Source organism: Homalodisca vitripennis, chromosome 5 (genome assembly GCF_021130785.1).
Source record: "Homalodisca vitripennis isolate AUS2020 chromosome 5, UT_GWSS_2.1, whole genome shotgun sequence".
Taxonomy (NCBI): domain Eukaryota; kingdom Metazoa; phylum Arthropoda; class Insecta; order Hemiptera; family Cicadellidae; genus Homalodisca; species Homalodisca vitripennis.
Genome location: NC_060211.1, coordinates 127,658,396 through 127,674,912, shown reverse-complemented (window position 1 = coordinate 127,674,912; position 16,517 = coordinate 127,658,396). Strand labels below are relative to the sequence as shown.

General features: G+C 31.5%; 1 protein-coding gene across 1 annotated transcript in view; it reads left to right on the top strand.

The window, feature by feature from the left end:
• The first annotated feature begins 1,451 nt into the window (after window positions 1-1,451).
• Window positions 1,452-16,517, top strand: part of LOC124362859 — a 44,100-nt gene continuing 29,034 nt past the window's right edge. The window contains exons 1-7 of the mRNA XM_046817718.1: window positions 1,452-1,676; window positions 6,351-6,447; window positions 7,279-7,480; window positions 10,984-11,113; window positions 12,691-12,914; window positions 14,108-14,216; window positions 15,136-15,394. Of these exons, the coding sequence (XP_046673674.1) occupies window positions 6,384-6,447; window positions 7,279-7,480; window positions 10,984-11,113; window positions 12,691-12,914; window positions 14,108-14,216; window positions 15,136-15,394 (988 nt within the window). The 5' untranslated portion in view covers window positions 1,452-1,676; window positions 6,351-6,383. The remainder of the gene's footprint in view (window positions 1,677-6,350; window positions 6,448-7,278; window positions 7,481-10,983; window positions 11,114-12,690; window positions 12,915-14,107; window positions 14,217-15,135; window positions 15,395-16,517) is intronic.

Sequence of the window (16,517 nt, the reverse complement as noted above, 5' to 3'; positions counted from 1 at the left end):
CTAAGTGCAAAAACTTGGAATAATTGCATTTTTTCAAGCAATTATTCCTGGACTTAGAACTGGCTTGGATGGATGTATATGTGTACTTGTTTTGCTACTAAATATGAGGCACTCAGAATAATAGTGGCCTAACCCCAAATTGGTAGATTTGTGTAAAACCAAGTTGAACTTTGTCCTAAAATTAAATTATTTTTACTTTTTTTATTTATTATTATTTATTGCTAAACATTTGTCCTTGTACACAGTTTTTCAAGAGCTTTCTAAATGTAGCACCCAAATTTATGAATGTTTATTAATTTATTAATAAAATGTGGGTTAGGCCACTATAATATTAACCATTTTATTAACAAATTTTAATATTGTGGGTTAGGCCGCAAGGGTAAAAATGAATAAACTCTGTATTAACACCAAAATATTTTTAATTAAAACATAAAAACCTTTAATAATTATAAATATTACAAGTTATTAGAGCTACATAGTCAATTTATGAGAGGAACAAGATTTTTTGAATGGAAAAATGCTTTAGGCCGTTACAAAACGCCAGTAAAAACTAAACGATTTCCATTAATTTACTTTTATGCATTGTCTTCTTCTGATCCATTGTTGCTCTCATCATCTACAGGAATGGTTTCAGGAATAGACTGACAGCTCAAAATTTGATTGTAGAACTCGTGCCTGAAAGGCGGAATGAATTCTAGGAGACTTAGTAGATCTTTTTTCTTATTTTCCTCAATTTTCTTCCCTTTAGGATACAAAAGATCCAGCGTTTCCACTTCCCTGGTCGCCCTCTTCTTCACATTTACACTGTAAAAAGGAACGTCTTCATTATTAGAATACTTGTAGAAGATTGTTTGTGGTTTATTCTCCTCGTAGCGCAGCTATTGTATTTTCAACCACTCTACTGTCTCCACTACTTCCACCTCCTTGTTGTTGATTGAAGGCAAGCAAAGCGTTTGCTTACCATTATATATGCTTACAATAATAATGAGTCCTTAAACGTCGACATTCGTGAAAGTGCGTGAACACTACAACAACTTGACTGACATCCAGTCCGAAACACCGCTCTCGTATGATTTGGTAGTCTACTTCTACTATTGGTCTTTAGTAATTTTAAATAAATATAACAGAAAAATACTTCTAAACATTTTGTTAGCTGGAAAGTAAAATAAAATACTTTTTTCGTGCACAAAAACTATTATCTATATTAAAAAATATGTAGACACACATATAAGGCATATTTAAAATAGCATTAATAGTCTTTTTGTAAAACATATATATTATTTCCCCACTATAACTGCATAACTTGATATAGTGAGTATAACTGACAATATGAATATTATATAAATTGATATTTTGTTATTAATGAATTTTAATGATGGAACATTGTCATGTATTAATTGAACAGAAAGATGCGATACAATTCCTCTTTGTATATTAGAAATGTGTATGTATTCTGTAATGGAAGGAAAAATTTAAGGAAAGGGAAAGGAATGGGTAAGACAATTGAATGTGACGGAAATAGGATTGGAATTTCTTTCGAGATGTAATTAAGTGTAGTTACTTCATAATATTGATTTGTTTCTATTTTCTACGAACGACGAAATTAACTGCGAATTTTCGAATTCAGACGACAAACATAAAGAAAGGATAATGAATGGAAGACATGCTTGATAGAAGTAAGTGAAATGTTTACTAAATTTATTTCATGTAATTTATTATGTTTTATTTGTAATGTTTGACAACTTAATGAATTATTGTTGGGGAATAGACTTAATTAGGTCTATTTAGAATCTTAAAATAGTTTGTGGCTAATGAGCCAATAATTTAATTCATTTATAGATCTAAAGTTAACTACAATTCCAAATTTAAAACAACCTTGTCACTTTAAAATAAATCATTCCCACTACACCTGTAACTATGGAACATGAAATAAAACGATCATTAGGCCTAATACCTATGGAAAGTTCCTAAATCAGATGGGATGCTTGTTATATTTATAATGTAAAACTGTTCCAATAGATGACATCTGACAAAAGGCCCATGTCTGCATTACTAGCTCTTATAGGCATATCTGTAATGTAGCCTATATGGAACTCTCATCATAGATTTTATCTTGCTTTAAATGACAAGCTTAAAATTACATAATATATTTAACCCCAGCAATTGCAATACTAGTTTTTGTGAATGATAATATATAAATATGTATCCTCAGTCTGTATTCCTAGAACCAACTTTAGTATAAATGTGCAATCATAATAGTAGAATGTCATTGTGAATGTTGGAAAAATTGTATGTAGGATTGTTGACATTGTTACCTAAAGGTCAGTCCATATAAGAGAAATACAGCTTATTGCCTCTTCAAACATCAGATTCGTACACTTATTCTAGTCCGTAGGTTATTTCAAAATTTTAAATATTTGGTATCAGGATCATTCCATATCAAATTTCCCAGGTCAAGTCAAATTAAGCTTAATTTAATTTACCAGTAGAGTTTGTTATTGAATTGCTGAATTAACTGAACGATAATTCCACTACAAAACCTGTATTGCTTGCACGGTAAAGTGTTGGTTGGCTAGTAAAATGTAATTTTCAAAACTATTATTTAATTGTAATTGCCTTATTGCACATATTTTCTTCAATATTACATTTTATACAAGTTTCTCTGTAAAAATGTATATTTTTTATTACTTATATTACAAATATTACAGATTTTTATTACAAATAGTTGTACATTAAACATATAAAATCATTTTAGAATGCTCTTTTTTGTGTTTTACATATAGTACATCGTAAACAATAAGAGAGATATATCTATGGAATAAACTTTATTCAATTTGTCATGTAAAAAGCTATTAGAAAAAACTGCATTCATCTCAAAATCCTTCTTGGGTAGGGTACAATAAGCGGATCCGGTTTTTTATATCGAAATTGGCAAACGATATTACTTAATCATAACCATCGATATAATCAATCAATACTGATTAATTATATTGAACAATTAACTTAAAATAATCTATATCAACAGCTGTAAACACTTTCAAATAACACACATAAGGTATAATATTTCAATTTTACATAAGTAACATTTGATTATTAAACATAGCAGTCAACTATAGAAAACTACACGACATTGCTTTGAAAGATGATAAGACATGTTTTACGTGGCTTCAACATGTTGGACTCGTACCGAAAAATCCATTATGTGATATTTGTAGGAAAGAAACAACTGTAACTGTGAGAGGAGCAAATATGGTCGTCTTCAGTTTTCCTAATTTTGGTTATAATAATTTGTTTCATCACTGTAAATATTAACTCATATTTCATATTTTAATTTAAAACATATGATTGTTATTGAGGACTATAGATACTTTTATATCGATTGATAGTCTAGGATTTGAGATGCGAATATTAGGTACCGATGATTACCTCTTCGATATAAAAAACCGGGTCCGCTTATCGTACCCTACCCTCCTTCTTTCCAAACTCCCAGCAAATCATCATTTAAACTCGGGGTACTAAATTGTGGGTGAAATCTTTTGTTGGTCGTTACTCAGTAACACAGCATTTCTGGACCTATGTTTATATGAACTTTTTTCATTATTTTTTATAGTAAAATAAGCTCAGAAAGTGCCAGTAACACTACCCGAATCACCCTGTATGTATATATGTGTTTTATATAAATATATAAAATCAGAATGAACAATATTACAAAAAAATATATTTAATTGATAGGTAGCAATTTTGTGAGATTAATTAGATGTTTAGTTTAAAATTTTGTGAAACAAAATGAAACAACACTAAAAGTGACAATTTAGCTTTCTAAAAAACAACACAACTTTTACAGTTTTTAACAAATTATTCAAAACTTGTTATGGGCCTGTTTGTATTTAGATTAATTTTCTATTATGTCTTATATCGTTTATGGCAAACGATAATTGGAGAAGCAGAACGATAACAAACGACCGATGCGACAAGTTCGTAAACAAACCACTTTTTTCTGATATTCCGGATGACTGCCAACAACATTTCATAGATCATAATAATGAAATGATTAGAGGTATTCGTAGTCGGGAACGGTTTCGGGGGGTGCTTAGGGACCATCTGTTTTGGACCTCGTCAGGTTGACAATATCGTGGCATAGGGTATGGGACGATGGCTTTGTATGAATGGTGATGGATGAATGTCTGTTAACTTCCTTGTAAGTTTTATTCTATGTATCTATTTTTAGTTTCATAGAAAACCTTTGTTTCATTTTATTACTTTATATAAATAGAGATTATAATTTTCGATTGTAAAATAGTAATGTAAACTGTATTGTGGCTCTTGTTTTACAGTAATAGTAGAGTTTATTAATTTATGGTTAGGTGTAAGAGAGGACTTAATAGTCCTAACCTCGCCAATTGAATATGTTTTACGTTGTATTCAATAAAGACATTTTTTATTTCATAGATCATAATATATAGAGTAAGAAATAAAAACATAGAAATAGTGAATGAATATCAATGCCGAAGTCCAAATATGATTAATTGCATTTTTATTAAGTAAAAGTCGGCACTGTTAAAAGACAATGTCAACAGTCTATAGCTTTCCATGTGCAACGTCAAATGACATAAGCAGTAAAAGTGTTAAGTGGCGTAAAATTTTGATGCCATGAAATTTATTCAAAAGACAAATAATATATACCGGTATCATAACTTAGTGCTTTCAAGTAGTGTTTGGCTGTTTAATATATGTAACTGTCTCATAATTGCAGTTATAATGTTCAGGTGCTTTAAAAACTTTTATCTTCTAATTTAATTTGTAACTGCTTAAATTTGTAAATCTAAACCACTCTCAAATCCACCTGAACACAAAAAATTTAATGAAAATTGGTCCAGCCATTTAGGAGTTCAGTGACATACAAACTCGCACAAGAAATGTGTGTGCGTGTGTGTGCACGTGCACTTGTGTGTGTGCGCATGTGCGTATATATATATATATATATATATATATATATATATACATATAATGTTGTGTATTTGTGGCTGATGCATAAAATAAAAAACTTCTCCACCAATTGAGCTTAAATTGGGACACAATACACAATCTGTCTCAAAGATTGTTTGTATCTATTTTTGTTTTATTTTTAACATGGCAGGAAACCTATATTTAGCTGTATACCAGTACAAATAAGTAACTTTAAATAAAATTAGAAATTCATAATACAAATTCATATGCGCCTATTGAAGCAAATTAGTACAGCTAGTTTTATATACTTTTATTACAAATGTTTTACTGATGGGCATTCCATATCAAACCATCCAATATTTACATTAAATGTCACCCACTATCTCCGATTTGCATGAAACTTTGCACATTTGCTTATAAGTTATTTATGCCTAAGAAGGCCTGTGAAGTTTTATTGTTCTAGGATTAAAATTTGTTATACAATTTTAAAAATCTATTTGTGGGAAATGAGTAATATATACAAAAGGTATCATCCAGGTATTAATGATTTTTATCTGAAAATGTTTCCCCAGTTCAATGGAAACATACAATTTATAAAAATTCTTACATTTAAGTTGCCCAAGTTATAAAAATTGTAAAATAAAAATTGCAATGACAGATTTATGAAACTTAAACAAGGACTTAGGAAAACGTTTGTAACTTTTTTCTCCTATCAGCTGTGAAGCTGGTAAAGGTTTCAAATCAATCTTAAGAATTTGTGTTTTTTGTTGCTTAAAAAACAGAATGGCTATTTTGTGTGTTCACTCTTAAATAATGCAATTTGTAATAAAAGTATATTTAAAACTAGCTGTACTAATTTGCTTCAATGGGCGCATATGAATTTGTATTATTAATTCACATTTAACAAAAACACTGTTTCAGGAGAAAAATTAAAATTGATTAAATAAATGTATTTATTTTTTATCATACAAATACATTATATATATATATATATATATATATATATATATATATATGTATATATATATATATGTAAACTATATATATATATATATATATATAATGTAAACTATTATGGTTAAAAATCCTTGTGCTGATAAAACATGTTAGGTGAATTGTGGTTCAGTGATAATTCAAAACGAAAAACAAAAAATTATGAGAAACTAAATTTGAATAGCAGTGAAGTGATCTATACCGATGTCATAATGTAATTGAAAAAAACTAATAACACTTATTTAACTTGAAGTCCAGAAGCATATTATTTATGAAGTAAAAACTTTATTCAAATAAAAAATTTGTAGCTGTTATTGTAAATATGTAAGAAAAATAAACAATGACACCACCAATTCTTTGTTTTGATTTTAGTAGAGAAGAAATTAAATTATATATTTTTTATGTTCTAGGTTTAGAGATAACTGGATCAATATATAATTAAAATGAGCTCCCTGCAAAAACCAAGGGGCTATTTGTCTTATTCTCCGAGTACTCAACGCACTCAAGGTAAGTGACGTATTTATTATACTAATATTAATTATTATAATATTGTAAAACATAGATTATAGGAAATAATAGCGGCTGATACACACAGACTTGTTTTGGATAGCTAATATTTCCGTTAATATGAAGGATTTCCGGGAAATTAACATAGGTATACTCAAATTATAATATCACTTTATTATTTTAAGATATTTCAATACGTTTTTACGTATTTTTTTTAGTCAGCAATAAAAAAAATATTGTGCTTACGCGTCTCGATGTTACAACATTATTGTAAAAGCAGTACTAAAATTGTTAAAATGTTTCAGCACTAGGTGTCATCATAAACTAAAAAACCAAACACGGTCACAAAATTAAAATAATGTAAAAAGTATTCTACAAACGTGGAATTACAAAACTGAATTTAAACACTATAAATGTAATTGTAAACAACTTGAAAATAGTGGTTAAATTATTTTAAAATATGGTCATGCTGTCATAATACAGTGTTTACACCGAACAGTTATTATATTTGACAAGCTCTTTTAATTCATATTACACAACTTTAGGGACTAAGATGGAGTTCTTAGCTGCTTTAGAGACCAGTGGGCAGTTGCTCGGAGGGATTTTTGAAATAAGAATATGCCTATATATTCATCCCAGAGACCTTCAGAATGTCCTTATAAAATTCCAGTGTAATCGGTTGAATAGTTTATGCGTGAAAACAAAACAAACAAAGGCACTTTCACATTTATAATATTATTAGGATATATTAATACAGTTGAGTAAGTAACCTAATTTTTGTACATATAGACTCAGCTGTTTACTCTTGATCTTATTCACTGTTAATTTCAGGCAACTTTCCTGGTAGTTTAAGCGGAAGTGAGACAGATATTTCAACGTCTAACGAGAATCTTAGCCATGAGGAAAGATATGTCATCCAGCATACAACTCGGCAGGAACCTCAGGGCCAGGAGAACCGCAGCAGTCAGGACTGCACTTCCTACAACACTCTCATCATCCATGGCCAGGGGGAGGAGAAAATGTGGAATAACAGGTGGGAGAAACATTAGAAAATTACTTTATAAATAACTTTAAAAATAATCTCTCAGTAGTATGGAGAGATGAGGGCTAAGTAGAAGGGGATACGAGCATTGGCGATAGATTAATTGTGTATATCAGATGCCATGAACATTAATCCTTTTAGTAGAAACTAATAATCGGTTTTTAGGTTACAGTTAAGTTAACATATAAAAAGTTTACTATTCACTTTTTTGTACTGTTAAATTTCTTTGAAATGAACAATGATGAATCTATTCACAACAGTGCGAGAAAGAGAAAATTGCGCAATTGACAGCACTTCCATTACTGGTAGATAAAGTTTTGATAAAATTGTTCCATTAAATCATTCTGTAACAGCTTACTAAAATTTAAAAAAGTAACAAATAACGACCATAACAATAAAAATGATAATAAATAACAAGAATAATCATAAAACAAATAGTAAATAAACATATGTGTACATTCGGACTGTAATTAAAAAAAAATTTTTGCACATTCATGTAATATTAAAATTATAAATATTTGAAAACAAAATATTAATTTTAGATCAGTATAATGTTCTTAGATAATGTACTTAGGTGTGTACATAAGACTCTGAACCTTTACTTCAAATTTGAAAAAGCCAAAGCTTTAGATATTTGTTTATATTCTCCTTTTTCATTTTTTTTTCGTTTTACATTATTAACACTGCATAAGCCACTTTTCTAGTTCATTTTCTCTTCCAGTTACCAACTGTAACTTTTTCAACACCAAATCAGCAATAACTTTTAAAATAGTTTCTTCTTTATCCAACCTCTTAACTGCATTGTACTTTGTTTCCAAAGAAACCAAACTCTTTTACGTTTATCACTCATCTTTGATTTAATACTTCACTGATTTAAACGTGGCACTAAAATGCACAGTTAAGCAGTCCCATGTAGACTGATAAACTGATGCGAACGCAGTTGAATATCAATAATCTTCGTTAAGCTACTAACAGCCAATAGAGGAGGTGGAGACTCAGGTGAATGTTTATGGAGACAATGGTGATATGCTTGGATGTTAACAAGGCGTTTGGGAGTGCATCATGGCAATATATTGTACATACACAGAAAAGAAAGAGAACATCAGTCCATACTTGCTCAATAATAGATCGGTAGGAGCTGAGAAGCCAGGAGTGGATTCCCAGATGTCCAGTGGTGACCCAAAAGGGTCTTTGTTTGGAACTGGTGCTCTGGAACGTACTATATGATGGATTGTTGGATGAAAAAGCCAGAAGAAATCTTAATGATGGGCAATGCAGATGACCTGGCAGTTGTTATATATATAACTGGTAAGACTGAAGATGAACTAAATGCTAATGAGGCAATCAAAAGAATTACCTGGATGAGAGAACAAATGCTGGAACTTGTTCCTCAGAAGACGGAGGTAGGATCGGAAGTTCATGGTGGTATGAGAAAATAGAGGACACCACGGTAGAGCTCATGAGAAGATGGCAGAAAGTATGGATGTCTACAGATGAAGGAGAGTGGACCACAAGGATTACCCCCGCAACCGGAAGCCTTGAACCAAACGAACACATGGTAAAACGGACTGCTATGTCACTCAGTTTGTAAGTGGTCATAGTAGTTTCCTCAGCTATCTTCACAGGATAGGAAAACACCAAACTGCACAACTTTGGTGTTGCAATGAGGATGATGGTAGAACAGAGCATACACCTCAATATCAGCTAGCATATAAAAATATTACATGAAAGGAAGCATCACCTGACATTAGGAAACATTGTGAAGAGAATGTTGGAAAATGAAGAAGCCTGGGAAGATGAGATGCAAAGTTGGGAATGAGCCATGGATTTGAAGTGTTTGAAGAAAGAAGAGTCGAAGAAGGGTTCTGATTTAACTGAATAATTAAAAATTAAAAACAATTGAAAGCTAAAACATCCTGCTGGAGCTGTAGTTTACTGATTAGTGGTCCCTGTTGCCTCACATGCTTAGTGGAACTAAGCACATTCTTTAGGTATCTGGTTGAGATTTTCCCTTCTCCTAAACAAAACAAAAGGTAACAGGCAATATTTTTGGTGGCTCATACTCTGACCTTCCGTTAGATGGAAACACCACATTTTCCAGTACTGTGTTTAATTTTAAAAAAATACTGAGATTGGTAGAAAAAATTTCAAATCTCAATAAAAGCTTTTTAACTTTTTGAAAATTACCTCGGTTAACCTGATGGCTAAGATATTTGGAATATTGAATCAACAGTAACATACTAACAAAATTAATAGCATCATTAAAGTAGTATTACATGTAATACTACTTCAAAAAATGTAATTTCTAAATTTAAATAAAGGATGAAATAGGTTCTTTTTTATTATTCCATAAGTGGCTTATATTTTGGATTACATGTTAGTCAATTTCAAAAATAAAAAATTTAAAATAATCATTTTGAAGCTAAAAATATGCAAAAATCTGCCTTTTTGACAGCTTTATGTTGAATTTAAAATAAATGTTAAAAATTGATTTAAATTGGAGGTACAGTACTTTTTTACTCATTATTTACACACACTCATTTGTGAATGCCAGTTTAGTTTGTTTTTATGATATAGAACACCTTAAATCAAGAAGCTATAGAAAAATTTGCATTGCAATCACTGCACTTATGCACTTGTAAGAACGCATTTTTTGCTTCAATGTAAGCCAATCAACATGCCCACACCATCTAGCATCAAAAGCTGAACTATTACTGTTATTTTATTTCACTATTTTCCCTCTAGTTGAATAGCTGCTTGTCACAGATCAAAATAAAACTGATCATTCTTGCACAAGAAATTAACGCATCAACTGCTCTTAACTTTTAGCTTTCCTAGTTATAGGTCAGTGAAAAATTAACTCAGGGTTAAATATAGTAATGTAACATTCATACAGAAGCTCTGATAAAAATATAACTCTTATTAAAATTTTATCATTGAATTAAGTGAGAAGATACAATCAAATACAACTGAACAGCTGAATTCAGAGCAATGGAAAGAGAAAAAGTGTTGAATGCATATGATTATTCCATATCAGCATTACAGTGTTGATTGTTATGATTGTGTTTTGCCTTTTCAGTAGATAAAAAAGTGATGTAAGCACCTGTATCTTGTGTCAACAATTCAACAAACTGATATAAACTTCAAATAATATTTATTTAGGAAGGAAGATACTACATTTGAGGAAGTATATAACATTAAAATATTACGGTAGTAAAGAGTCAGTATATATACGTTATAAAAAGTGTTTTAATTTATAAATATAATTAAGTTAATATTTTAGTATTTCAGTCTGCTTCTTATAAAATCTTAAATGAAATCGTATCTTGCAGGAAATGTTTTGTATTATAATTGTACCAAATTTATATATTATTACATGGATATATACAGTTTTAATTCAAATTTTTCTTTTAAATTGCATTTACTACAAGTATGGGTGAATGAAGCTTACAATGTTGTAATATCAGTTTAGTGTATACAACTATTGTGTGCAGGTTGTCCAACGATCCTCAGCACCTGCAGTACAAGACCTCATCTCCCAGCAAAGAGTCGCTGAGGCATCCTTACTCTACAAGTGTTAGAGAAATTACTGATATTCCTGATGACTACTTGAATCAGTCACAGGTAGGTGGTCAGATTTTTTTATAAAATATAGGATTTTTTTTTAAAGGTAGTAAATTGTTGTCAGATATAGTTTAATATTTTATGAAAAAGTGAGTAGATCTTTGTTTCTACTACATTTATTTCTTTGTTGAAAAACTTTTACTGTATCAAAATTTATTATAACTTGTATTCCAGTCTAAGTTACTTTATAACCCTGCGCTGAGCGTGTGGCAATGTGTGTTACAGAAATAGTCATGTAGCATGTAAATGACCGTGGTTTTATTGCTTTTTAATTTTAAGTTGATTTGTAATATCTGCAAAAACCAGAGTGAAAAGACTTTGTGCCTTTTTGTGAAAAATGGAATATTTTAAATAACAATAATGTATTATGCCTTTTACTGAAAAATTTTATTCTTTATTTTTAAAACACTGAAAATCCAAGGTTTTTTTTAAGAATAACCGTACTCTGTAGCTAACTTGTACAGTTCTGTTCTGTGTTTTTTTAATGTTTAAGACTATCAACTAGGCAGCCGCATGTGAGGTTTGCTCAGTGATACGGTTTTTGTCAGCAAGGAACCTGCCTGCTACAAAAATTCATGACAGATTTGCGAAGTATATGGTGATACTATTATAAGTGAAAGCAAAGTGTGTATGTGGGTACGACAATTCAAAGATGGCTGTGACAATGTCACAGCTCCGGTTGCCCTTTTTTGGGTACAGACGATTTGGTTGCTTCAGTTGAAGCGAGGATTCATGAGAACAGACGCTTCACAATAATAGGTCTTTCAAACGAATATCATGACATGTTGAGATTAGTGCTTTACAATATTGTTTCTGAACATATAAAGTTTCAGAAACTGTGCTCCCGTTGGGTCCCAAAACTCCTAACATAGGACCTCAAAAATCCAAGATTTAAGTGTGTGATGAAGTTCTTAACTCATTATCACGAAGAAGGTGACGGCTTCTTGAGTCAGGTCATAAAGACCCTGTCCCATTGCAAAATCCTGGTGCCGATGTTTTGGTATAGGCATAGTGTTTTATTGGTCAACATCATGCAACAAGGACCACTATCTTCTTTTTTTTCTATGCCTCAAGGGATTTTTTGCACACCCCAGAAGCTCACCATCAGGCCTACCAGTCTACAGTTTCAGCAGTTCCAGAAACCACCGAAAACAACCTATCAAGTCCTCCTGGGGAAATTCACCAAACTTATCCAAACTACCAAAGATGGCAAACTGCTCCCTTGCTATTGCAGGACAATCAAAGAGCAGATGTTCAGCCGTTTCCTCCTGTTCATCTCACATTCTACAGAGCGGATCCTCTTAGACCACTTAGCCATCCTGACTTGGATATGCAGATAGTTCACTTACAACTCTGCTCCAGCAGCACTCACTCACTCATTGTTTTGGCAGTGTTTATATGTAACGTGTCATCATTGCGACTGATAGCGCTTATAGGATTAAGTAATATCTTACTAATATTGTATTTAGTGAGTCTTAAGTTGCTAATTGACATTTACTAAAGGGTCACATAAAAATGAGTATCATGTTGAAATCAACATTAAAAGATTTCAAACAGGTTTTAATGGTATTTTTCAGGTCCTGAAACACTTGGCAAAAGAAGTGAAGGTGGGACCTGTGGAAAGAGACCAGGAAGATGTAGATGTGTTGTTGAAGTGCCAGCCGCCCCCCTACTCTCTGGCTCCCAGCCTCAAGGTCAAGCGTTTGCCAATATCTAAGTCCCAGCCTGACCTCTCTCATCTGAGTGGCTCCACTGACTGCATCGATACCACCACGTTCAGGCATACTCTCGGCAATACAAGGTGCATAAATATTCAAATCTTTGAACCTTGAGAATAAATGTCTACATTTAGTTTAGCTGACATGTAGTTAGTAAAAAGTTGTCTTTTATAGTCAGTAAAATAAGTTCTTCTCCACCAACTGAATTGCCTCAGTCAAATTGTTCTATTACCTGAAACCTGTCTTGCCATTCATAATGGATCTACTCTACAAAAATTATGGATGAGGGATTAAGAGTGATTTTAAAATTTCTTCTAAAACTCATAAATGTTTAGTAGTTAAAAAAACTCTTAAGGTATAGAAAAGGTATGAAAATAAAATATTTATTATAAAAAAAACTTCATTAACCCTATACACTCGAAGGCAGTATTTATAATTTGTCCTTGGAGCTTGTATGGTCACCTCTACTGGCCGCCGCCATTTTGTCAGAAGGTGGCCTATCAGTCTATGGTTTCAGCAGTTTCACAAACCGTTGAAAACGACCTATAAGGGTCTTGGAGAAATTCACCACCCTTGTCAAAACTACCAAAGATGGCATATTGCTCCCCTGCTTTTGTAGGACAATCAAAGAGCAGGTGTTCAGCAGTTTCCACCTGTTCATCACACATTCTACAGAGCGGATCCTCCTGATTTCAAGCCTGATGCACGCGACGCGACTTTTTGGCCTTTTAAGCATTTCCAGGTAAAACCTTGCCGTAAAAACTCAAAATGACAATTTCTCTGACGTCAAAGATAACAATTAGCATTGTTTTGATGCGAGATTTGCTCATGCGCTTTTTTGTGTTTGGGAGAGGTTTTTGTGTGCTACTTCCGCATTGAGATCTTGAAATGCATTTCTCCTCAAAGGCCTCCTGAAGCATTTGGTAAGGTTTCATTGCATTCTTCCAAAGCTGTACACAAAAATTGATCGCATACCGCTGTTCCAGCGAACGCTTAGTAGCGCCGTGACACAATTGAAAAACAGACACGTCCTACCACTCTTACTGCATCGAGCGAACTGAGAATTATATTCATAATGCACCCTGTAAATTTATATTCAATTTGAAATGTAAATTGAGCTTTATTTGAACACATTAGTACAGAAATTATTATTAGTTTCTTTATTGCAAGATAAAATATGAGTTTCTTTAATCAACTTTACCCATTATTTTGTATATTTATCATCTCAGTTTAAGTTTTTATCTTACTCGTAACTTAATACATTTTAATGTTCCAGGAAAGAAAATAAGTATGTTCAAAATATGGTGGAAATTTTACTTCAAGAAAACAATAGCCTAAAGCTTGAACTGGAGTCTTGTTACCAAAAGGTTGCGAAATCTCAGAAGGTAAGGATATTCAAAATATTAATATTTATTTAGTGCATTAAATTGATATTTTAATAAAACCCTCTGAATGATTTTTGGTCATAGTATTAGTACTCCAAATCAAGTAGTCTATAAGAGTACATAAATTATTTGATAAAATGTGACAATGTAAGTTTGGTTATGATCTTAAATATTTTACCATGTAATATTTTTAATTTTTGGTTTCCATTTTAATATGCTTATTTTCAAGGGTTGATACCCAAGTCAGGATAGGATGAAAATAGTTTTTCCTCCAATTCCTAAATAAAAACTTATATGCACTTGTTCAGTTTTTTAAATTTCTTACAAAGGTTATGGATAGTCATTTTAATGTTAAGAAGTAAACCATTGCCTCTACTTTAATAAAAGTTTTACTACATTTCCAGTTTTAAGTTGTTTATAAAAATTAAACTTATTATTTCCATGGATCTAAACTATGTAGAAATATTTTTGTATGAATGGTTTGTATAAATACTTACATGGCATTTTTTTGTATAAATAGTTATAAATGTATTTTAAGGAACAAAACATTAACAGTTCATTTTATTGGGGTTGTATTAATGCATTTAATAGAGATTTGTTTTAACCATAACTTCAAACAGTAATTCATGTATTTGATAAATCCTCAGTCACTCATATTTTGTTACTTAAAAGATTGCTTGTACCCAAACTGTTCAGCGTGGCTATAAGTTTTATGTCATTTCAATTTAGTGTTTGAATTCTGCAAAGATGGTATCTCGAATCACATCTAATGCTAAACATCAACTGGATTGAATGTCATAAGTTAACAATTTTATATATTTTTGTAACAAAATGAAGGAAAGTGTAATAGTTTCTCCTTATTTATGATGAAGGAAATAGGTGACAGTTTTAAAATAGGGTTGTAATGTTGTGGTGACAGCTGGAGCAGGAAGTGGGGAAGGTGCATCGAGCACATGAGGAGCTGGTGGCATCATGTGAGCGTCGTGAGCGGCTGGAGCGAGCAGCTCGGACCCGACTCCAGGGAGAGCTACACAGAGTGCAGGAGACTAATGAGAGCCAGCGACAGCAGATAGAGATGCTGACCACACAGTTGTTGACCTCCCGCGCTTCCTCACCCGACCACTCACGCAAGGAACTCACCAAGCGGGAAGCCCTCATCGCTCAGCTGGTTACTCAGAGTGAGTCCTGTCAGACTAAGTATCTTTAAAAATATACAATCCTAAAATTTGTTGTTTTTACTAATATCAAAGTACAGAAAATTAAATAATACACATCTAATAAAACTATTAAAGATCCATATCTGGGTGGGAATCCAGCTCTTGGAACATCATAAGGTGGTGTGAAAGAAGTTTTTAACAAAAATATTGTTTCCTAAAGTAAAAAATGTCTTTTCCTAAAGTAAAAATGTCATTGTTAAAATTTATTTATAAATTATTTATTAACAACAACAATTAAAATAACAGACAAAATGTTTAGTTTACCTGTATTTACTGTGATGTGTAGGTTAGTTAAAACTCAATGCTAGCTATTAATTTTCAATAAATAAGTTGGATGTTTGATACTCAATCATGCAAAACATACCAGTAAGATTTGGACGAAATTTAGCATATACAGAAGTATGAGAATAAAACTAAAGCATATCTTTATTCTGAAATACCAACCATAAATACTCATAAAAGCAAGTTAAAGAAAATATATTTACTGTAAAGATAGGTAATATTTTTCACTGGTGAACGAGTAGCAGAACCCAACATGCCACACAATATACCAGACAAGTACTTTGTATGTATTTGAATAACTAAATACCAGCTGTCGTGTGATTAGTAATAGTATTTATTTAATTATCAATGGACAAACTATTTTAAATTTAGACTTAACGTGTCTTTATTCTTACAAGAATATTCATGCAATCCTAATTTGTTACAGTAATGCATACACACATTCGACACATGTATTAAGATTGATAAATACAGTATGAATTTCAACTAAGAGCGATATAGCAATATAAAATAAAATATAAAGCTAATGCTATAAGCACTGATACCAAAATAAGATAACAAATTCCAAATTACAATACACAAATAAGAATAAATGATTATTAATAAATACATTGCATGATTACTTTTTACTTGCTTACAAGTGGTAGTTTTTGCTTAGTTTTTAGTACTGCTCTGTTGTAATTAGGGTTTTTTTACCTGTAACAGTGCATGTAAATAAATAAATAAATTACGAATGAGTACTAAGTAAAAATAAATGTCCAGAAGTAACCGTTTAAAAAAACAATAAACTCAACAACAACTC